Source organism: Medicago sativa, chromosome 8, assembly GCF_051527215.1.
Source record: "Medicago sativa cultivar Bolivia chromosome 8, Bolivia_mono, whole genome shotgun sequence".
NCBI lineage: Eukaryota > Viridiplantae > Streptophyta > Magnoliopsida > Fabales > Fabaceae > Medicago > Medicago sativa.
In genome coordinates this window covers 90,778,637-90,803,295 of record NC_140756.1, presented here as the reverse complement: position 1 = coordinate 90,803,295, position 24,659 = coordinate 90,778,637, and the positions used below count along the sequence as shown (strand labels likewise).

At 33.4% G+C, this 24,659-nt stretch overlaps 3 protein-coding genes across 3 annotated transcripts; 2 read left to right on the top strand and 1 right to left on the bottom strand.

Moving 5' to 3' along the window:
- Positions 1 to 6,007: 6,007 nt before the first annotated feature.
- Positions 6,008 to 6,982, bottom strand: LOC146903186 (uncharacterized). Its single transcript, XM_085737206.1, has 3 exons — positions 6,389 to 6,982; positions 6,150 to 6,347; positions 6,008 to 6,031 (listed from the first exon to the last, which is right to left on the bottom strand). The coding sequence occupies exons 1-3, from the start codon at positions 6,980 to 6,982 to the stop codon at positions 6,008 to 6,010; spliced, it is 816 nt and encodes a 271-aa protein (XP_085593332.1).
- Positions 6,983 to 11,025: 4,043 nt separating this feature from the next.
- LOC146903185 (PTI1-like tyrosine-protein kinase At3g15890) lies at positions 11,026 to 13,201 on the top strand. Its single transcript, XM_085735537.1, has 4 exons — positions 11,026 to 11,358; positions 11,478 to 11,628; positions 11,838 to 12,100; positions 12,410 to 13,201. The coding sequence occupies exons 1-4, from the start codon at positions 11,312 to 11,314 to the stop codon at positions 13,068 to 13,070; spliced, it is 1,122 nt and encodes a 373-aa protein (XP_085591663.1). The 5' UTR covers positions 11,026 to 11,311; the 3' UTR covers positions 13,071 to 13,201.
- A 4,263-nt stretch (positions 13,202 to 17,464) lies between these two features.
- LOC146903184 (Protein kinase superfamily protein) lies at positions 17,465 to 21,686 on the top strand. Its single transcript, XM_085734165.1, has 10 exons — positions 17,465 to 17,973; positions 18,101 to 18,219; positions 18,742 to 18,860; positions 18,957 to 19,087; positions 19,188 to 19,502; positions 19,601 to 19,861; positions 20,221 to 20,378; positions 20,485 to 20,700; positions 20,964 to 21,113; positions 21,338 to 21,686. Exons 1-10 carry the CDS (start codon positions 17,841 to 17,843, stop codon positions 21,482 to 21,484), a joined length of 1,749 nt encoding a protein of 582 aa, XP_085590291.1. The 5' UTR covers positions 17,465 to 17,840; the 3' UTR covers positions 21,485 to 21,686.
- Positions 21,687 to 24,659: the final 2,973 nt, after the last annotated feature.

Sequence of the window (24,659 nt, the reverse complement as noted above, 5' to 3'; positions counted from 1 at the left end):
TTTAATTTTGCGGAACATTACTAGTCACAATGTATATTGTGTTTCTGGCATGTCTTATGCCATTTAATAAATCTATTTTTTGGGGATGGGTGTTTAGAAAAGCAAAACCGCGACGAAAAACCACTTTTACATCGGAGGTACATGTACCAGCTTTTGGTTTTCACCTGGTGAGGCGCTCAAACGTGAGTCTTCGCAAGAAAACTCCAATCCAAACAAATGCTAAGTATTATTAATAAGGGAAATTCAACTCACAGATAGTAGGTTAACTAGGGTCTTAGACTTGCAAAATCCAAAAATCTTCAGCCAAAAGACATGCAAGATCAACGAGTTCAGCCGATTCCCATGAATACATACCTTACCGCATGCAATTTGGGGTGACACCCTCCAATAAAATAATCTAACAATTTCTCATTCAACATCAAACCCGGTCGCCAATGTCATTCGTGCTTTAATTTCAAAAATCATACTCCGTAAGTCCCTCATTATATGTCTGATCATTGTGAGCCTCCCGACTATGCTTGTCGTTTATCCCCAAAATGCATAATCTAATTAATCCATCGTGAGTCCTTCCTAAGAACCACTTGGGTTATTCACTTATTTGGTCTCTCCAGAAATTGAAAAAAGTGCAATGCTATGCCATCCATGGTAATGAGTCCAATTTCAATTTTTGTCTACTGAGTTTTTTGCATTTAGAGGAGAAAAAATCTACACTTGCAAGCCATCCAGCTAGGTCCGTTGCGTTGAACATATTGGTAGCTCCACTTTAATTTCTTGAACCACATAAGGTTGGTTACTAACGCCCTTTTCTTGATGCTTCTTTGGGTCTGAGAAAGTTGTGCAACTCCCTATGATTAATTTCCTTCTCTTTCATGAAAATCCAGAGCATTTTCTTAATTTCCTCAATGGTTGCGATGCGAATTTTTTCAAGAACTCCAAAGAGGCCTTCAAATTCTCCACATGAACTTCCATTGTCGTCGCAAGTCACTGGCGCTTCCCCTAGATAACGGCATGTTAGACCAATTGTTAGGATCACAATTTTAAATGTGGTAATCACGGTGCCAAAAGAGAGAGAGAAAGAAAAAAAAAATAGTAACAGAAAACAAAATTGAATGCCATAGGTCATCCACTTTTCGATAATTCTTTTCTTTACTTGAATTTGAGGGAGTTTTAGTATATATGTAAACTTTGGGGGCACCCACGACAAATCATACGTATTTTTTTAAGTGACTTCTTTTTCTATCGTATGAGTTTTTCGCGCGCTATATACAGTTAAAATTCGAACAGTATAAACATCTCATAGAAACTTCCAAAAACACGTTGATATATTTCAAATTTTAGAATTCAAATAGGACACACAAGAAATTCATAGGGTGGAAAAAGTAATTTTTTTATCCTCCACTTTGGGCCTAGCCTATTTAGACAAAGACAGAGGCCCATTGACAACCATATTTTGTAGTTTCTTTTCCGACCCTCCAACCTTCTTGCACACTCTATTCCCGTTATGAATTCCAAAAAAATAGAAAGGTTTTGGAGGCTTTTTTACCGTGTTTTGAAGAGTGTTTTTCCCCTCCTTGTTGAACCATCCATAAAATAACAAAAATTGTCTAAAATAATTATAGCTATCAATTTTGTCTCGACTTTACAGAAATAAACCAGTGTTTTAAGCTAAGTTGGGTCCTTGATTCAAGATCCAAAAGTCCGGTCATATTTTCGCAGCCAAATTGTCCTGTCGTCTAAAGTTGGTCCCATTTTTATGCAATTTTAGAAAAATAGTCACTTTGTTAACTATTATTTTTCCCACCCTATCCTTTACTAGCGCACCCTGTAAAATTTTTGAAAATGCCCTTGAGCAATTCGGTTTTTATAATCCGAATTCAGGTTTTCCTTTGTTATAGGGTGAAAAAATGAGTTCTTCATCAATTCGGATTTTTTCGAATTATATAATCCGAAAACTTCAAAAAAAATAGGGTGCGTTACTTGATTTTTTCGGATTATATAATCTGAACACCCCTTTTTCAAGGGAAAAACAGTTCGGATTATATAATCCGAACTGTATCAGCACAAATTATAAATATGTTTGTAACATGATAGTCATTTTATGGACAATATTAATCTTCCTGACTCTCATCCTTCTGTTTTTTATCATTGTTAACAGTTCTTAGTCAAAAATCGGGTTTTCGAGCTACTTGATCGGATTGCTCCGAAACTTTCCCAGAAAATTAGAAAAAAAAAAATCAAGGATCAAGACTCCTCTAGAAGGTACTTCTTACGGAACTCCGCCCCTCAAAATCCAAAATTCCATCGTTTAGACCCATTTTTCATTTTAATTTTTATTTTTCATATTCTCAGAAAAATACGAAAAAAAATTTGCATCAATTTTATTTGATTTTTAGATTTTTTTGTGGTATTTTTATATTTTTATGATTTTATTTGACAGGTTTTTAGCATTTTTTACTTTGTCTTTTATTGTTTTTAATGTTAGTAAAATGGTAAAAAGGATCATTGATTCTTATTTGCTAGAGAAATATTGTTTATATACAAGTGAACAAAGAGTGACAGCTGTACAATTACTAAACTAACAGCTATACTTTTGACTTAATTACAACTATAACAAATATAATTTATTTTGGGTCTGTCACCCCCCGCAAGCTGGACTGAATATGTCTTTAAGGTGCAGCTTGGAAACCAAATTCTTGAAAGTTGTAGGGTGAAGTGCCTTGGTGTATACATCAGCAAGTTGTGCTGCAGAAGGTATGGGCATCAAATGAATGACGCCTTCATATATGTACTTTGTCGCGAATTAAATGGCAATCAAGTTCTATGTGTTTCGTGCGCTCATGAAATGTGGGATTTTGAGCTATTTGAATAGCAGACCGGTTGTCACAGTATAAAGAAACAGAAGTAGAATGAGGTTGTTGAAGGTCTTCTAACAAAAAAAGGAGCCACTGAATTTCACAAGTTGTCAAGGCAAGGGCTCTATATTCAGCCTCAGATGATGATCTGGACACTGTGTTTTGCTTCTTAGATTTCCAGCAAATAAGAGATGAACCATAAAATACACAAAAACCAGTAACCGATCGACGACTATCGGGACATGATGCCCAATCGGAATCACTGAATGCTCGTAGCTGAAAATCAGATGCAGCAGAGAACATTAAACCTTGGCCTGGACATGATTTAATGTATTTCAGTATATGTAAAGCGGCATCCAGATGTGGCTGCAATGGATTAGAGATGAATTGGCTAAGCTTATGAACGGCAAAACATATATCTGGACGTGTGTTGGTCAAGTAAATAAGGCGACCAAGTAATCTATATGAAGTAGGATCAAGCAAAGGCTCACCATCATCTAGCCGAAGCTTAAGACCTGGAACCATGGGTGTAGATACTGGTTTGCAGGCTAATAAACCAGCATCCTCGAGTAGCTCTAAGGCATATTTCCTTTGAGACAAAACAATACCAGCAGATGATCGTGCGACTTCCAAGCCAAGAAAGAATTTTAGAGGACCGAGATTCTTAATTCTGAATCTATCATCAAGCAGTTTCTTGACCAGTTCAATCTCTTGAATATCATTGCCACTAAGGACAATATCATCAACATAAATCAGCAAGACTGTAATATGTGCAACAGTGGATTTAACTAACAGAGAATAATCGGACTTGGATTGCACATATCCAAGAGAAGTCAAAAATGAGATGAGTTTAGAATTCCACTGCCGACTAGCCTGCTTCAGCCCATATAATGATTTTTGAAGCGTACAAACCTGACGAGAGTGGGTGGTTTTAAAACCAGGAGGGACTGTCATATAAACCTCTTCGTGGAGATCACCATGAAGAAAAGCGTTGTTGACATCCAATTGATGTAGGAACCAATTCTTAGCCGCTGCCATAGCTAAGACTAACCGGATAGTAGTAATTTTAACTACAGGAGAAAATGTCTCGGAGTAATCGACCCCCTCTAATTGAGTGAACCCTTTTGCAACTAGTCGAGCCTTGTACCTTTCTATAGAACCATCAGCTTTGCGCTTTATCTTGTAAACCCACTTGCAACCGATTGGTTGTTTACCCGGGGGTAGATCAGTAACTACCCAAGTGTTGTTTAGTTCAAGCGCCTTGATTTCTTGATTCATTGCCTCTTGCAAACAAGGATTTTTAACAGCTTGAGCATAAGTTTTAGGCTCAACAGAAACAGACACAGCAGCAACAAAATGCTTATATAAGGGAGATAAATTGGAATAAGAAACAACATCAGATAGAGGATAAGATATACCTGAGGAATCATGACCAATGGCAGCTGAGTGGACTAAATTACAATGATAGTCCTTGAGATAAGTGGGTTGTTTCTTTTCTCGAGTAGAAACTCTAGGAATAAAAGGGACAATGGCGATGCTATTATCATTGTTATGGCGAGAAACAACAGCAATGGGGCTGCTGCTATGCTCAGAAACAGTAGAAACAGGGCTATTATTGTGCGAAAAATCAGAAGCATTAGAGGTATTTGAAGTAACATGGGATGTGTCTAATTGAAGATCATTAATATTGACTTTAGCAGGGAAATGAACAGCAGAGGGAAAATTTGTTTGATGTTGGTCAGTATATGGTTTATGCACAAAAGGAAATATATTTTCATAAAAGGAGACATGCCTAGAAAGAAATATTTCATGAGTAACAAGATCATACAAGAGATAACCTTTGACACCTTGTCTATGACCGATGTGAATACACTTTCTAGCTCGAGGTTGAAACTTAGTGCGATGGGCTGTGAGAGTAGTGGCATAACATAGGGAACCAAAAACTCTAAGAGATGCCAAATCTGGATGTTGATTATAAAGCAGAAAGTAAGGGGAATTGGAATGAAGGGTTTTAGAAGGAAGTTGATTAATAATATGAACAGCATGTGAAGTAGCAAAATCCCAAAATTGTATGGGAAGATTAGACTGAAACATGAGAGATCGAGCAACATTTAATATGTGTTGGTGTTTCCTCTCGACCACCCCATTTTGTTGGGGAGTTTCGACACAAGTCAATTGATGAATTATGCCTTTGGAAAGATAAAAATCAGACATAGAAAATTCGGCACCATTGTCAGACCTAATTGTCTTAATGGAAGCACCAAATTGGGTGTGGACAAAAGTAACAAAATGCATAAGTAATTTTCTGGTTTCAGATTTGACCTTCATGAGTTTAATCCATGTAAATCTAGACTTATCATCCACAATGGTTAAAAAATATCTATTACCATTAATTGAGGGAGTAGAAAAAGGTCCCCAAATATCAACATGAATTATGTCAAACAAGGAATGAGCAACATAATTACTAAGAGAAAAAGGAATTTTCTTTTGCTTAGAAAAATGACAAACATCACAGTTTTGATGAACCAAATTTGGTATCTTACAATGAAACTTTTGCACAAGACTATAGCATCCATCTGAGGGATGTCCTAATCGGCTATGCCAAATATCTAAGGAAATGGTGGTGCAATTATTACATTTAAAAGAAGAAGTGGATGGATTTACATGTGTAGAAGGAAGTATCATTGTATATAGTCTTCCAACTTGCTTAGCATTGCCAATCATCCTCTTCGAAGAAATGTCCTGAATGAAACAACAATTATCAGTGAAAGAGACTTGACAATTTAGGGTATCAGATAGTCGAAAAATTGAAATAATGTTGGAAGCGAATCTGGGAACAAACAAAGCATCGTAAAGAATAATTTCTGGTGATAAGTGTATGGTTCCTCGATATGATGCAATGATAGATTAACCATTAGGCAAAGAAACAACCATTGGCTTAATGGCTCTATAAGAAGAAAAAAAATGCAATGACGATGAAATATGATCTGTGGCACCGGAGTCGACTATCCAATCAATAGAACACTTACCTCCTGCTGTTGGGGCAGCAGCGAAATGATGTGCACTGGCCAAATTTGATGAAGAAGAGCTAGCAGTAGGTGCAGTGACAGGCAGTAAGGCCAACAATCCTTGGATTTGATCATTGGTGAGGCTCATTAAGGGAGAAGATGCAGTAGCATCTGATCCCGCAACAACAACATTATGTACTTGTTTCTTATGCTTGTAACCAGGAGGATATCCATGTTTTAGAAAACATGTATCAATTGTGTGATTATTCCTATTACAATAAGTGCAAACCCTGTTAACACCAAGACCTCTTCCACGACCCTTGCCTCGGCCTTGAGATTGATATGGCTCATGAGATCCAGTTTGCACAACAAGAACAGCAGGATCAGACAAAATAGGCACACTTAGTTGACGCTCCTGCTGAATGACCATAAAGTATACTTTGGCAAGAGAAGGGGGGGTTCCATAAGAAGGATCTGTGACTTCACACTTGCATAATTTTCATTCAAACCTTGTAAAAAACTCATTACTGCATCATTTTCACGATATGAATCCATAACCTTGAAGGTTTCACAACAACCAGCATTTAATCCACAAACAGGAATAGGTCTATAATTGCATAATTCATCCCATAAAATGCGCATTTTGGTAAAATAGGCTGTGATTGAAAGATCTGATTGCTTTAAAGAAAAGATATCATGTTGAAGTTGAGAAATTCTAATGTTATCACCTTGCGAAAAACGATTCTTCAACTCCTGCCACACATTGTAAGCCTCAGTGATCCACAAAATGCTGGAGGAAATTTCTGATGAAACAGAATGATTGATCCATGACAGAACCAGCATATTGCAGTGCTTCCAAACAGGGAAGATCGGATCTGATGTAGAAGGCTTCACGATCGATCCGTCAACAAAGATAAATTTATTTTTCATTTCCAAGGCCATAGTCATAGCCTGAAGCCAACCGTGGTAGTTTGGTCCTTCTAGAGGAGGTTTCACAAGAACAAGGGATGGATTTTCATTTGAATGAATGAAATAGGGATTCATCGCATCAGATTTCAATTGTTTCGATGCAGAATTATCAGAAACATGATGAACGGAACGATTTGATGCAACGTGAGTCATCAGAATCATAGGACGCCATCGAGATTAAAGAGATTAGTAAAAAAACTGGAAATCGAAGAAAGAAAGATCACAAAATCGAAATCACATAAACGCGAAATCGACGAAGAAATTGCGAAATCGAAATCACAGAAACGCGAAATCGTAGAAGAAAACACGAAATTGAAGATCACAACAGTGTGAAATTGAAGAAGATAAAGGTGAAATCAAGCAACGGAACACGATTCATCTTGAACAAGAAACGCGATTCCTGAGAAAGGGAAAACGGTTAGAAACTGAGAGAGAGAAATGGGATAGCGGAAACGGTTTCTAATATCTACTGATACCATGTTAGTAAAATGGTAAAAAGGATCATTGATTCTTATTTGCTAGAGAAATATTGTTTATATACAAGTGAACAAAGAGTGACAGCTGTACAATTACTAAACTAACAGCTATACTTTTGACTTAATTACAACTATAACAAATACTCCCTCCGTTTCAAAATGAGTGTCGTTTTAGCAAAAAAAAAATTGTTTCAAAATGAATGTCACTTTCAGTTTCCAATGCAATAATAACTTTTTCTTTTCAATTGTACCCTTCAATTAATACTATGTTACACTACTTCCAAAGTATTATTTTTTCTTTAATGAAAACAAACCAATAGTTGATTAGGATAATTTAGTAAAATTGCTATGACATTTGACTACTTTATCTTGTTCCTTAATCTGTGTGCAATTGGCTAAAGCGACACTCATTTTGAAACGGAGGGAGTATAATTTATTTTGGGTCTGTCATTTAAAAGCAAAATTCAAAACTGCTGAAATGTGAGAGATTCTGATTGCTGATTATACAAAAGCATAGTTCACATTATTAAATCTGAATTAGTGAAACATGAATTCGGATTTTAAAATTTGAATTGCACAAGGGTATTTTTAAAAAATTTACAAAGCGTGCTAGTCATGTATAGGATGTGAAAAATAATAGTCCACTTTGTTTGCTAAAAATGCAAGAGAAGTCCAGTCATTTAGATGTATTTTATTAGTGTTGATAATTTGACTTCTTAACCCCACAATTATAACTACACGCACCCCCAACACAAACTACACAATACACCCTTCATTCTACCCGAATACCAAAGATTCAGAAGAAAAAAAATGTAACGTCTTTCAAATTACAGGAAGTTTTGAAAAACAAAAGATCCAGTATATGAATATTCATACCAAAAATTTTATTTTTGAGAAATATTTCGGTAAAACCCGAATACCAAAGATTCAAAAGAAAAAAAATGTAACGTCTTTCAAATTACAGGAAGTTTTGAAAAACAAAAGATCCAGTATATGAATATTCATACCAAAAATTTTATTTTTGAGAAATATTTCGGTAAAAAATTTGAAAAGTGACTTTGACTTCTAACGAAATATAAAATTTGTTACTAGAAGTCAACTTTTAGATATGATGAATATTTTTCCTAAAAAAAAAGATATGATGAATATTTGGACAGTGCAATAAATCTTGACGAGTTTTTTCTGTCCCTAAAAGTCAATTGTTTATGCTTAATGTGAATATCTGATCTAAAAATGAATTATTGTTTTTTTTAAGGAAAAAATGAATTATTGTTGTCATTAAAAGTAAAAAAAAAGTTTATCTTTCTTAAAACAAAACTTTCGGTATGAATATTTATATTGGATCTTTTGTTTTTTTTTTTTAATTTCAATAATTCGGTATGTATTGGAGTACGTAAAAATTTTAATGTGTTTTGCGGTATAGGTATAATAATAGGAGTATAAAGTCAAATTCTCTTTAGGGTGACATGGGTAATGCAATAAATCAATAATTTATTTGTGATCTTGCCCGATTGGACCATGTCACACTGGCGGAAAAATAATTGAAAATTCAAGTTTAGAGTTTCATTGGAAAAATCTGTATTTTGAAAAATTCAAAGTTGACTTCTCTATAATGCAATTTTCATTTCAAAAAACTACAAATTCTACAATTTTTAACCAAAGGAACAATAGGAACTTTTTTTTTGGGAAATATGAAGCCAGAACTTAGGATAGGAGATAGGTGATCAAAAAGATATTTAAGTTTTTTTTATTAATGAGTGACATTAAAGATCATTTTTATAACATTCTCTGAATGAATTTGAACTTTTTTTTTTTTGACGTTAAATGAATTTGAACTTTGTCTGTGGTGTTTACAAGATTAAGTTTTGTCCATTAGTTTAATTGACATATGAATATCAAAATAAAAATGTAAGTGTAAAAACAATTATTTCTTGTTTTTTTTAGGAAAAAGTTTTATAACATTTCATTATATATCAATTCGGTAATACGGTACATCAATACAGATATGAGGACTAACTTGAGATGTGACCACCCATGTTAAAGCATGAATGACCTAATTTTTTTAGTTACATATGTTTTTTATCCTTATAATAATTAACTCGGTTTTTCGGCTATGTCCGTTTTTTTTTTAAAGTAACATAGTGGCTAGAAATCCACCATTCAGGTAGATAAGTATAGTGTTTAGGATTCTTTCAACAAAAAAAAAGTATAGTGTTTAGGATTCAAACATCGATCTCTGCATATATTTATGCATTGTCCCTATCATATGAGCTAAGTTCACGGAAACTTCTGTTATATATATTTTTTTATCAAGTAAGTGAATAAGTGAAATGCTTAGGGTTCGAACTACGATCCCTACATATAACAATGTGTTGCCAAGGAACAATATAATGCATTGTCGCCTACGTACTACTCCAACTAACAATATGTGTCACCATATATCTCTAAGTTTTAATTAAAAAATCATTTCGCAACCGTAATAGAACAGAAATGACATAAAAAAATTGTGAAGAAGAGAAATGAAATCATCACATCAAATTAACTAATGTTTTAATTTTTATGGTCTATTCAGTTTCAAGTTGAAATATTCTACATCTTTTTTTCCTACAAAAATATTCAACATCTAGAACCTGTAATTTGTCCAATTGGCATGCTTCAAGTGTCTAAATTTTTTAATTTTAGCTTTTCCAATTTGCCGATAACGAATGACTTGTGAGCAAATACCAAAACTTTACAGAATTACATGACCTTGAACTTCAAAATTACTTATAAATACAAGAAAACTAAAAAAAGTTCAAAAGTTTGGTACTAAAGTGAGGTGAATACAAGTACAAAATTATAGTTAGTGTTTTCAACATCACTGATGCTTCGTTAACAAATATTTTTATAAGTTGAACATTCCTACATATCAACTAGAGAAGCTAAGAATTTATGCACACACAAAAAAAAAAAAGTGACAAAATTAGAATGACACGTATATATTATGAATAAATGAATTACAGCTTTTTTTCCGAATATGTTGAAAAATTACAATTACTTTATAACTATCAAAGTAAAATGTTACCAGTTTTATTTGTTGGAAATAGTATTGTATTTTTTTTTTTTTTACATTTGATTTATATAGGGTTGAGCTGGCTTACAAACCTTCAGTAAGCCACGCGAGGTTTCAAAACTGGCGTATGTTGCAAAATATAAACAAGAAAAACTGTAAGCCACATTTGGATTGTCAAAAAAATAAAAAAATCTTAGATGATAACCAACACACTCTCTAACAAACACTTTTTTTTATTTGTTGGAATTCATAGTCTCGGTGTCTCACTAAATTTATATGGGATCCCATGATTTTGGCGTGACCTACATCATGAATTTTAACCGATAAAAATTAGTGTGTTAGATATTCCGTGTTAAAGATTGTGTTGCTAGCTCTCCTTAAAATAATAAATCATTTATTTAATTTTGCACTACATGGGTGGGTCGTTACAACATTTTTTTTTACTCAATGTGTTAATAAAACATAAACCAAAATAAAAATGCAAAATTTTAAATCCAAATATTTGAAGAGGAAAAATATGGGATTTTTGTTCAAGACAATTTGGTAGGTTAGGTCCTTGTAGACAAATTCGAGGCCAAAGGGTTGAGAAAGGAATATTAATGGCATATTAGCACTTATGTCTACCAATCTTTTTTTTTTTTTTTTGGTACAAAGCACTTATGTCTACCAATCTATCTATGGTTTTAAAAAGCATATATTATATTAGTACTATACATATTATTATGACCCTTTGGCTATGCTATAGTGTTGAAGCAAATTCGATGTGACAAGTTGAGTTAGCCGGCCAAGGTCGATTGGCCTTGCCGGCATTTGAAAGTGAGATATTTTTGTGATGACCAGTTACCATTCTTTCTTTAAAAGAAAATATTTCATTTGGAGACATGTTCCTTAAAGTTGTTCTACACTTTAATATATCACATAACATAACAACATAGTAACGTAGTACTACCAATTATGGGATCTTCCTTGAGTTGTTGTGGCTCAGAGAAGGTTGATGAAGTGTATGTATTTCTAATTCTTGATTTTCATTTTAATCAAATGCTATATTATTTAATTAATTGATTATTAGATCTCATTAATTTAGCATGATCATCAATGTTTTAATTGTGCATGTATGTAGGCCAACATCATATGGTGTAGCTAACAATTCTTGGAGAATTTTCACATACAAGGAGTTGCATACAGCTACAAATGGGTTCAGTGATGATTATAAGCTTGGTGAAGGTGGGTTTGGGAGTGTCTATTGGGGAAGAACCAGTGACGGTCTCCAGGTAAAAAATTAAAAATCATTAAGACACTAATTTGGTGATGTAGACACGACATTGACACATTGACGACATTGGTAATAATTTTAGAAAATGAAATCGGTGAAATAACCACATGTGTTGGTGTCGTACACTGACACATATCGAACACCAAACATGTCTTTAGAATGAACTTCCTTGTCTTTGCAATTAACTCTCTTCATTGGAAATTGCAGATAGCAGTGAAGAAATTGAAAGCAATGAATTCAAAGGCAGAGATGGAATTTGCTGTAGAAGTTGAAGTGCTTGGAAGGGTTAGGCACAAAAATTTGTTGGGTCTAAGGGGCTACTGTGTTGGTGATGATCAAAGGCTTATTGTCTATGATTACATGCCAAATCTAAGTCTGCTTTCTCATCTCCATGGTCAATATGCTGGTGAAGTGCAACTCAACTGGCAAAAAAGAATGAGCATTGCAATTGGCTCTGCTGAAGGCATTTTGTAAGCTTTCACCTTCACTTTTCAGCCATCAGTTTTTAATTTTCCATCAGTAAACAATGAATTAAATCATGTTGAAAATTATAATATTTCGTCCTCAAATATATGTCCAATTGGCCTTATTTAAACGTTATTCTTCCATCCGTCTTAAAATAATTGTCGCATTTGACTATTTTGCATAGATTATCAAATAAGTACAGTGACAAAGAATAATTTTCTATGTATATGTTGTAAACTATACTAACAAGATATTATGCAGGTTTCCAATTTTTAGTATTTTTATTACTTTCTAATCTCTCATGTTGTTGCTAGGTACTTGCACCATGAGGTCACACCCCACATCATCCATAGGGACATCAAAGCTAGTAATGTTTTGCTTGATTCAGATTTTGTGCCTCTAGTTGCTGATTTTGGTTTTGCAAAGCTAATCCCTGAAGGAGTAAGCCACATGACAACCCGTGTTAAGGGTACCTTAGGATACTTAGCACCTGAGTATGCCATGTGGGGAAAAGTTTCTGAAAGCTGTGATGTCTATAGTTTTGGAATTCTTCTGTTAGAGCTTGTAACTGGTAGAAAGCCCATAGAAAAACTACCTGGTGGGCTTAAGAGAACAATAACTGAATGGGCTGAGCCTTTGATAACCAAAGGAAGGTTTAGGGATATGGTTGATCCAAAACTCAGAGGAAACTTTGATGAAAATCAAGTTAAACAAACAGTTAATGTGGCTGCTCTTTGTGTGCAAAGTGAACCTGAGAAACGACCAAACATGAAGCAAGTTGTTAGTCTTTTGAAAGGACAAGAACCTGATCAAGGGAAAGTGACTAAGATGAGGATTGACAGTGTCAAATATAATGATGAATTATTGGCACTTGATCAACCTAGTGATGATGATTATGATGGAAACAGTAGCTATGGTGTTTTTAGTGCTATTGATGTCCAAAAGATGAAAGATCCTTACAAGAAAATTGGCTAAATTTATGTAATGTAACCAACTTAAATGCTTTGTGAAACCTTTTTATGTATTGGTAATTGATTCCATTTGGAAGTAGAACTCTTTTGTAATGAGTAATAGGTTCATTCATCTTAGACCAACTCTTGTTTTGTGTTTTTCATATGAGCATTTCCGATTATCTGAGACCGAACACAAACTAACTTCTGAAGCTGATCAAATTGCAACAAGGATGAGTACACAAAATTTGAGTTAAGTGTTTTTGTGCTGCCAATATTTAATTAGCAGATAGAAGGGATTTGTTTTTGCAGTCATCCACTATTATAGAAATGAATATGGTTCCATCAATACTTTGATGATGATTCCTCATCCCTCTTATGGTTAGTATTAGTACTATTTGAAAATTTCATTAGATTTATGTCTCCATTTTCTTTTGAGAAATTTTCCTTGTTGAACTTGAAATTTCTTGATACCAAAATAGGCCAAGGAATCACATTTGTTCACTCAAATTGCATGGGAATATGAATATACTTATGTTTGGAAATGAGGTGGCAGACTAATTCTCGCATTCCAATAAAATTTTCACCGTGAAAATCAGAAGCTCCAATTTGTAGCTTCAGCTTCACCGTGAATTTCCACCGTGAAATAGTCTAGCTGCACCACATTTCCAAACACATACCAAGTCTAGGGTGGCCCCCACTTTTTTTTTATAGGAAAAACTTAACATTCACTAATATTAATATAGAATGGGGAATGGATCAAAGGCACAAGTTGAACCAGTAATCAAACCCAAGAGTTACAAGACAAAATGATCCAATCATCCAAAAGGTTTGGCTTACAAGGGTATTTACCATATCTTAATAAATAAAATTACCAAAAACAAGTAATAAATCTGAATGAGAAAACATGTAACCATGCAGTATAAGGTTAAACCAAGGGTCATCCATCCAAATGTGATCAACTAGTGGGTGCATAAGATTAGTGCTATTTAAGAGTCTGGTTCACAAAACGCCTTTCCATTCCAACTCCAAGCCATTTTCAGGCCATGAACAATTTCAATTGATGATCTGGTTTGACGTTAATGTTTGTAGTGATTCTACAGAACCTAGAAAAGCTTCCAAGGGACTCCTCCACATCTATCCTTTATCAAACTTGCCAGGATTATCAATTGAATTTGACTTGCCCTCTAAGCTTCAGGGTTATTTTATCCGCTACATATTTATCTTTACTAAATTAACTAAAAGTTAACTACATACCAACATGATGTAGACTAGTTGTGGATAATTTAGTCTCTTTTAAACATGTGATCAATATTTTTATAAAAAAAAAAAAAAAAGTTCTCTTGATTAGAGAATACACTATGTTACGAAAAGAAATCAATTAGAAGATCAAGGAGATAGAATATATTTAAAAAAAAAAAAACATATTAAGAAGTTACAAGATAATATCAATATAACTTGAATTTGAAATAATACTAAGATGAAATAGAAGTAGTAATCACACAATTCACAATGTACTACTTTTTAAAATCCTTTCTAAATAATAGGATTAAAATAATTAAAAAAATGTAATGACTTTTTTAAATTTTTCTTGTTGTAGAGGTTTCTTCTTGAAACCATAGATGGAGTGTTTTTTGTGCACAATAGCGTCACATGTTTCGAATAAATAAAGTTTTTTAAGATATTCTTCGGTTAGGATTTAGAGACTAATTTCTAAAATTTGATTCCCTGTTACCTTGTTGTTGCCCCTTCTACAAGAAAAACATGTGTTAGAGATGAGTGCGGTGAAAAGAAGAAGAGTGAGAGGAGAATCGAGACAGATAGATAGTTGTGGAGTAAACCTTAACGAATATTGCAATAGAGGATTCAAGACCCTAATTTCTCCAAGTATAGATTTATCCATTTAAGAGACCAACTTTATTAAACATTTGTTCATCTTTTACCATTGAGATTGAACCACTCACTATACACTCAGTGTGTGCTTGTTTTTACAATAGGATTGACTTAAACGTGCGATTGGGCTAAAGCTACAAAATATAGTTTCTTAATATCACGGTGAAACTGATATTGGAACGTGAGATTAAAACAATCTACACGATACCAAACAAATACTTAAAAGATTCAATTATTTGTGGACTTGTATTACATAATGTTGGTACAGATTGAGCGCTTTTGTTTCACATTAAATCAAGTGTAGCATATTTTAAATTTCATTAAACGGGCACAGATGTTGAATTTGTAAATAGTAAATTGTCCTCTTTACTTTCTAGTTATAAATTCATAAAAATTGTACCTAATATGGTTATAGATAAATTACAGGTTTGGTTTTTAAATGAAGAAGAGGTGTCAACAAGCTTGAACTGGATCTCACTTTTTTTTGCTTAAAACTAAGGCATCGTTATATATAAATTTTTCTAGACAGTAAACCATATAAAGTGGTATATGTTGAAAAATTTTAAGCTGTGTGGGGTTTAAGGAAAGATGAATTATCCATGTCTTGGCAGTTCCCTAATCCAAATCCCTTGCTCTCTCAACTCCACCATTCATTAGGTGTGGCTTTACGTTGTCATGTCTTGTGTAGACATGTTTGTAAGCTAGTTGATGAATTATGAAACTTATGTCGTTATAACTTAAACTTCATAAAGTTTTGTCAAATCAATAAAATAACTACTTCGTTGCAAATATTGAAGTGTCCCTTCAATACTGCTCATATGGATGGATGGGTGTAAACATATTATTTATTGATCATTTATTTTTTTTGTCAAATTATTTATTGACTCATAAATTTTACTTCTATACAGTACAATGTAGTCCACTTTTCATTTTTTGGTAGCAACCCCTACTATCTCATCTCATGCCAGCCATGGTAGCACATGTTCATGTTTTTTTATATACTCTGAATTGAAATATCAGCATAATAATTTAACAAATCTTGAAGTGAAAGTCGCACATGCTCTTAAGGCAATTCTTATTCAGGAAGCTATAATTGGATTTTGAATATTCTTGGAAAATGGGAAAATAAAAAAGGAATCCATTCTTTTTATGCCACGCTAGGAAGGTCATCTGTTTTAAAATAGAGTATATAAGAAATTGTAAGAATGTTTCAAACTAGTAAGTGCAAAATATTAATCATTTTGTTTCTCCATATGAACTTGTTATCAAATGCATTCCTAACATTATTCACTTTTGAATTCATTTCCCATATGACCAATTTAATGTCATTATAATCTCTACTAATGCCAACAAAATAACAAATTTGATTAACATTTTATAATTTTTTAGATCATTTTGAAATATTGATAATGATTACATTTTTTATAAGCTTGGATTAAATTGATATAGCCCTTCAACTTCAAGGAACAAACTGAGTATTTACTCTTTAAAATCTTTATCCATTTTTTAATTCTTTGATAAATAGTTTTAAATGCTACGCTTGGAAGCCAATTAGTTCGTGACAATATTCTTTCAAGTTTACTTTACCAATACAATAGGAAAAACCAATTTTATAAGCCCTAAAACTAACATATGTAATGGATTTTCGGCTCATCATGCTACAATCAGTCAGTCATCTGTTTACACTTAAAAATACTTTAAATTATTAGTTGGGAACGATTTGTTGCGGAATCTAAGGTAAGTTAGTTTCTAGAGCTGAGTACATAATCAATTGCGAAGAAAGTTGAATATTGTTTAGTCGAATAATTCTCAAATGTGTCGTAATGAGTCAAACTCAATCTAAGCGGATAATTTAGCCTCAAAAGTCCACTTCTTGTTTTCAAGCCACACTTAAGACTCTTTGTAGAAACTGAGAAACAGCAATGAAGAGAAAAAGTTCCTTTGTTTAAAGAAAAAATAAATAAAATGTTAAAAGATAAACTTTCAAATTGGACAATAATATTATTTCTACACAACGCCTTCAAAGTCCCCTTGCACAAAATTTTGAAACATTACTAAAATAAAACCTCTAATGCTGTTGTGTATATGTCAAAAATAATGAAGGCTATGTGGCAACCTTGCAAGGTTTGATAACAAAACAGGGGAGGTGGTTAGAGACAGAAATATGAGAAAATCTTGTGTGGACCAGGACCAAGAATTTTGGTTTGGTCACACACACAAGAATTTGCCTTCTCTCTCTTCTCTTCCCTCTTCTCCATTTTCTCTCTCTTCTCTCTTCTCTCTCTTCTCTCTTCTCTCTTTGTGTGTGTGACCAAACCAAAATTCTTGGTCCTGGTCCACACAAGTGTTTCTCTTCTTTTTCCACTTTATCCATCAGAAAAGAGAAAACAGTTAGTGTCCTCTCAAAGTTTCATTGATGATAAAGTGATGACTGTAACAATTTTTTTCAAGAATTGCAAATAGTCCAATAAGCTTTCCTACCAACTGGAAGTAAAAAAAGAAAAAGAAAAACACCAAAAATAATAAAGGCACAAAATTTTGTAAAAGGGAGGTTCATTTTTGGCTTATATAACAAGACAAGATAAAATGATATACATGCCCACCACCTTTGCTTATACCCCAAAGCACCCAACTACAACACTTAATTGTCACCACCACAGAGAGGCTATTTAATTTCCTATTTTGCCACTATATTATATTACTATTATTAACAATAAAGGCTATTTATGCTTCTCAAACAAGTATAATGAAATTCAACTATATGGTTGGCCTCACACCCTAACTGAAATTTAATCATACTCTTCTTTACATACACTACTACTTATTCTTATAAGCCAGCTGAGCCAGAATCAACATAGCAAATAATTCCAGTTCCATTTTCTCTGCACTTTTGCATTTGAAAATGGAACTTCCTTCCTCTTCTAGAATACTAATTGGACTCTCTTTAGACCCAAATGATAGCAAGGAGCTTCTATCATGGGCAATAAGAGTTCTAGCTAATCCAAATGATACCATTGTTGCTGTGCATGTTCTTGGTTAGTCAATATTTTTCTGCCTCAAAGTTCAAATTTTCAACTTCATTGTTTGTTCAATTTATTCAACTGTTTTTTTATACTTTGAATTATTAGTGTTTTAATAGCATCAAAATTTGTTGAATTTTAGTTGCTGAGAATATAAAGAAACGTGTATCAGTGAGAAGAAGACAATCACAACTTAGGCAGGCAAAAGCATATGTTATATCTGTGCTTGGAGAATTTGCACAGACTTGTTGGTCCAAACAGGTAATTAATTTCAAACACACGTGAATCAAATCATACAAATATATGTGTCTCCATCAATAAAATTGGGAAAAAAATAATGTTCTATTTTAGTCAATCACATTTTTGGTTCAAACGAAATACTTCTTATTTAATTTAGTTACTATTAAAAAAAAAATCTTAAATTTAAGTTTTATATTTATTGCTTAATTTTTGTTCTTGGATAGGGAGAATGCACCGACATTTGCCACGTAAATTTTTTAAAAAATTTAGTTAAATACCACATAATTTAAAAAGTTTACGTGACAAACTATGCTAGTTTGCATTCCTTCTGTTTAGTCCGCAAAAAAACAACAATCAATAGGGATGGATTCTAGAGACATGGAGGGGACCAAATTTAAAAGAAAATTTTAGCAAGTACTAAGATGAAGAGTATTTTAGAGGGAATCAAAAATATATTTGACCCTGTCATATAATGGTTATTGGTTATACTTTAATATGGTTGCAATTAGAGTCAAAGAATGCTGATGAAAACATCATTATCAGGTAAATTTGGAGGCAAAAGTTGCATTGAGTTCCACAGTAGGTGGTGGTTTAGTGGAGGAAGCCAAGTCAATGTCTGCTGATTTTCTTCTTATTCGCGGAACAAGAAACAAAACAAACAAGTAAGAAGAACTCATCAGTGTCACATTTATTTAAATCATTTATAAAGATCAAGCATTTGACAACACCTTTTATCATTATTTATGTTATGTTCATAGAATTGGAACCTCTAAAGGAATAATTACCAAGTATTGCTTTGAGCATGTGCATGAAGGCTGCACAATGGTCTCAGTTGGAAGGAACACAAAAACAGAACAGAATATGAATTCAAATTCAATAGATTTTCCAGGTAATTCAGTTTTTCTAAAATAGTTAACAAAATACAAATCAAATTAGATAACAAATTACTGAAAAATAATGTACCTTGATATTTTTCTTTTTTATCTCAGAAATGAATCAACAGAACAGTTCACCAAGAACAGTACTTCTAGATGGACTACTAGAGGGACAATCCAACAGCACAGAAGATGACACATTTAGCACTAGAGCATCAAGCATGACATATACACCTTCATCTGGTCCTAAGATTAAGAGAAAATCAAAGTTAAGAAAATCACAATTATCGTTCAGGTTCATAATATCATTCCTTGGTTCACCATTCAGAATAAAAACCTTCAACATGTCCAAAATTGAAAAGCATCAACCCTTGTTGAAGTGCTTCAGCTATGAAAATATATCAAATGCTACTAATGACTTTCACCAAGGTATATAATTAATGTTATTTTTTAATATCTTATGAAACATTGAATTGAGGTTTCTAATATGCTCATTTTTGGTTTTTTTTTTTTTTTTAAAAAAATAGATAATTTGGTTGGAAGAGGAGGGTACTCAGAAGTATACAAAGGTGATCTTTCTAATGGAGAAACCATTGCTGTGAAGAGATTAGCCAAAGACAACAAAGATCCAAACAAGGAAAAAGAATTCCTTATGGAGTTGGGTATTATTGGACATGTTTGTCATCCTAATACTGCATCTTTATTGGGCTACTGCTTTGAAAATGGGCTTTATCTGATTTTCAATTACTCTCAAAATGGAAACTTGTCAACTGCATTGCATGGTTATGGTGAGGAAGCCTTGTACCCTCAACTCCCAATGTTATTACCTGTGTGGATAAATAGCTTAATTAAGCGCTTATAGTATAAGCCCATATCATATACGTTTTCATGTATAAACTATAAACTATATCCATAACGAGAGATAAAATAAAGTCAAATTGTTTTTATATACTGTTTTCATAAGCTATCTTGGAGAGCTTATATAAATAAGCTGAAAACAACTTATGGATATGATAAGTTGTTTCCATAAACTCATTTAAATAGTCTCACATGTATTTATGTCATTAGATAAGCTCAAATCAGTCCGATCAAGAATTAGTGTTTTTGTGTCATGTGAGATTTAAATGCACTGAAATGAATATATCAGGTAAAGCAGGAAATTCACTTGACTGGCCAGTAAGATACAAAATAGCTATTGGAGTTGCAAGGGGTCTCCATTATCTTCATAAATGTTGCAAACACAGAATAATTCATCGTGACATTAAAGCCTCCAATGTTCTTCTGGGTCCTGATTATGAACCACAGGTAGATACTATAGAATAGCAATCTTCAAATAACATTGATTTTTGTACCTAATTCAATTCACACAACTTCTAGTTTAACAACTTTTTTTTTTTGTTGCATATATTAGATTACTGATTTTGGACTAGCAAAGTGGCTTCCTAACAAATGGACTCACCATGCTGTAATCCCAGTGGAGGGAACATTTGGATATTTAGCGCCAGAGGTCTTTATGCATGGTATCGTGGATGAGAAAACTGATATTTTTGCATTTGGTGTCCTTCTTCTGGAGATTGTAACTGGAAGAAGACCTGTTGATTCATCAAAGCAAAACATTCTCCTATGGGTAAATACACCTTTTCATTTCATCCATGATACCAATGTAGCATCTAAACTTCGGTGCCAGTGTCATGTCACATGTCTGTATATGTGTTTATGTCTGCGTCGTGCAAGTGGTTAAACAGCTACTTAATGTCATGATTCATAAATGTTTCTGATTAACAAAATTCAGAGTTATCAAATGATGATCCTCTAAAAATGTCTCTGTAAATTTGTTAACAAAGACATTTTAATTATTAATAATAACAGTAAAGTGTTGGTAACATACAGGCAAAGCCTCTGATGGAATCAGGGAATATTGCTGAGCTGGCGGATCCAAGAATGGAAGGTAGATATGATGTAGAGCAACTATATAGGGTAGTCCTAACAGCTTCATACTGTGTTAGACAAACTGCCATTTGGCGTCCTGCAATGACCGAGGTGAACTAACAAATAACAACCTATATGTTTTCACGTTTAGTGGTTCTGTTTGGTTAGAGAAAACGTTTTCTATTTTCATTTTAGTTATCACAATTAAAAGTGAAAAACTAAAAATAGAAAACATTTTTTCAAATACCAAACAGACCTTAAGGTTTATTTGTGTCTCAACAAAATCACACTTCACTAAATTTTTCTTGTGTTTTCTTCTTGTTTATTATACGCAGGTGTTGGAGCTGCTAACCAATGGCCAAGACTATGAAGTTGGAAAGAGTTGGAGAATCCCAAAGTTCACTTCCGATGAATTGGATGATTACTCTATGATTTTTGGGTATGATGTCCCCTCAGACATATCTCTAGAGGATTATTTGTGAGGATGTAAAGTAGATTAGTTTCAGAAGTTTGTTAGCCATATACAATATTTGAGGTTTGAGAGAGGAGTCTGTTGTAATGAAGTTGTAGATTAGAAGTTGGCTGATTATTTTTGTAACTTAATAACATATGGGGAATGTTAGAATATGAAAGCATGAGAACAATTAATCTTCACAATGCAATCACAATGGATGGTTAAGATGATTTTCTTTTTTATATGAAAAGGCAGAAGATGATATATTAAAACAACACAATTGCAACACAAGAAATGCTATGATTAAAAATTATACAATTTTAGCAAGTGTGCTAATTTATATCGAGTAATAAATAATTTGATTTGTATCCACATGGGGGTTGCCTTAGGCAAATGGGTTTTGTTGCAATGACAAATAAATAACTGAAGAATAAAATTGGTTTTGAAATATGATTAGAGAAAGGATTAGGCCTTTCGAATAATTTGTCCATCAATCATTACGTAATCTGCTTTTAAATCATAAGATTGTTATTCAGTTCACGACAACTAATAAAATAGTCCAAGTCAATCTTTTGACTCAAAGTCCTCTTTTCTAATTATAATTCTCTAATTCCTTAGGTGAACCTATAATCATCAAAGGTTTTAAGTTCGTTAACTTTACAATCACAATCTAACAACTTTTTATCCCTAGATTGTCTGTTAGGTTGAACAACATAAATAGGTCTAAGTTATAAGCTGGTGTCAGCAGTACTATAATCTCTAAAATCAATTACATTAGGTCAGGATCATAAAAGCATTACGCACAGTTTATACTGAATAAACTAAAATAACATTAATAATGCTCCAGAGTTACAAATTACATAATCATGAGCTAGAACAGATTCATCTAATGACCCCCCATAAGCTGAGCTATGGCAGTGCCACATGATACTATGAGCCTCCTCACCTGCAACACAACGTCTAATCAAACCGTCAGTGACTTCCTTCGATACCTATCTGCCTGTCGAACTGTATCCATGTCTTAAATATTTTTACTAAGTCCAATCTTTCGACCAAACATTTATATATGAGAAAAATACTGATTCTTTTGATCATAAGGTCAACTTTAGTTTGATTGCATTTAAGATAGCTCATTAAAAATGCAGGCTAACATCTGGAAACTGCCAATTCGGGGCCCGAATGGTGTTGTCCGGGGACCGAATTTGCACAGTTTTTTCAGCCAGGCAACACGTGAATCTCAAAGAACTTAGCTACTCATGACTAATGCACAAATAACTAGATTAAAAGAAAACAACATTACATGAATTTGGGACTGACTATGAGTTGGATGGCAAGCCACCACAAAATCTGCAATCCTCGACTCCAAATGTGCCTTCAATCTCCCAAAAATATGAACCCTTGTCTTAGAAAACGACATGGCTTTTATAGAAAACATTCTTGTAACCTAGGGGTGTGAGGCTGAGTGTGGTTATTGCCACACCATCCCAGCATTTACTTGTAAAAATAAACTCAGTAAGAGTCGAACTTGTGAACTCCAAACACATTGACTTGATTATCTTCGACTTAGCTATAATGCTTGATATGTTTTTTTTTGCAACTTTGATATATATATCTGCGCGCGCGCACACTCTAAGATATATAAATATATATTAAGATTATGTAACTTACATTGTGCATTATCTATAAATGATTGACGATTTTTTATGATTAATACATATGTTGTTTTTTTTTCTAATTTATTTCTCCATAAAATTTGGTCTTCATTTTGATCATGTTGTGCTATAATTTTCTAGATAATTTTCTTCATTTTGATCATTTTGTGCTATAATTTTCTAGATGTGAGTGTTTCCATAGACACCATTACATCAACTAAATTGGTTGCTATAATAATGCAAATTTGCAACCAATTCAAGTTCCAAACTCGTTGATTCAGGGACCCTTGTACTAAATACTAATTGAAGGCACAACAGAAAGAACTATATGGGAGAGTCTTCAGCATCCTTCAAAGGTAATGCTGCCAAACATGAAACTTACAAGCAATAAAATAACAGGTGAGAAAGTAAAACTCACATCATGGAAAACAACCAAATTACAAGACCAAGATCTATGAAGTGAAAACAACAACATAAATTATACTAATTAAACCACTTGGGTTGGTCTGGTGGTATTGGCTTGGGACCTGGGAGTGTGCTCCTCCTCGAGGTCTCAGGTTCAATTCCTTCCGGCGCCAATTTAGGTGGGCTAGTTTAGCTTCTTCAAAAAAAAAATTATACTAATTAAAACCAAAATCTATGTCATTGATCAGTTTTGAACAGTATATACCTCAAGTCTGTGGGAGCGGAGGAGCGGAGGAGACTGGACGAGTAGTGGGTGGGAAGCCATGACCATGGCGGAGCTTTCAAGGAAGTACGGTGGTTTTTGAGGGACGTACGGTGTTTGTGAGGGAAGAGTGAGGATTCAACTCTGTTTCTTATTTCATACAGTAAATTATATTCAACTACCCCCACCTATAAGAAAAGAGATCATTAAGCATTTCATATAAATGAAAAAAGATCATTATGATTTGATGTATTCGCTATTATCCTAAATATATAGTATAAATATATAGTATGAAATATATTAAATTAGAAATGATGAAGATATTATTAATTAGATAGTACATTTGGAAGGAAAAAAAAGGAATTGGTATTGCATAAGAAGTTGGAATAGGTCATTCCTTTTGGGACAAATTTTTTTCAAATGAGTCACTTATCAATTATCATAGAAAGAGGGAGTAGCTTCACTAAAACTCTATAAAACACTCTTGTATTTTAGATCATACTTAGATCAATAAAAATTTGTCTATTTGATCTAAAACTTGTGTCGTCGCCCTTGCCAATGCTTCAATATTCTTACGTATTGCATGATTAATTGAAGACCAAGATTTTATGTCATAAATTGAAGACGAAGACAAATTATTGTCTTCTTAACAGTACAATACCTTTACTCAGTCTCACGAGACTTGTTAGCGCCTCAAAATTTGCAAAACGGAGACGGTCCATCCGTGTAAATTTGCTTAGCTAACCGTAACAATAACAAAAGAAATTAATAGTAGAATTCATTGCAACACAAGAAATGTTATGATTAAAAAAAAATGGGAATTGATGGATGAGCAGTGCTATATATAGCGACTGCACTTCAAGCGAAATTTTCACGAAATCTTG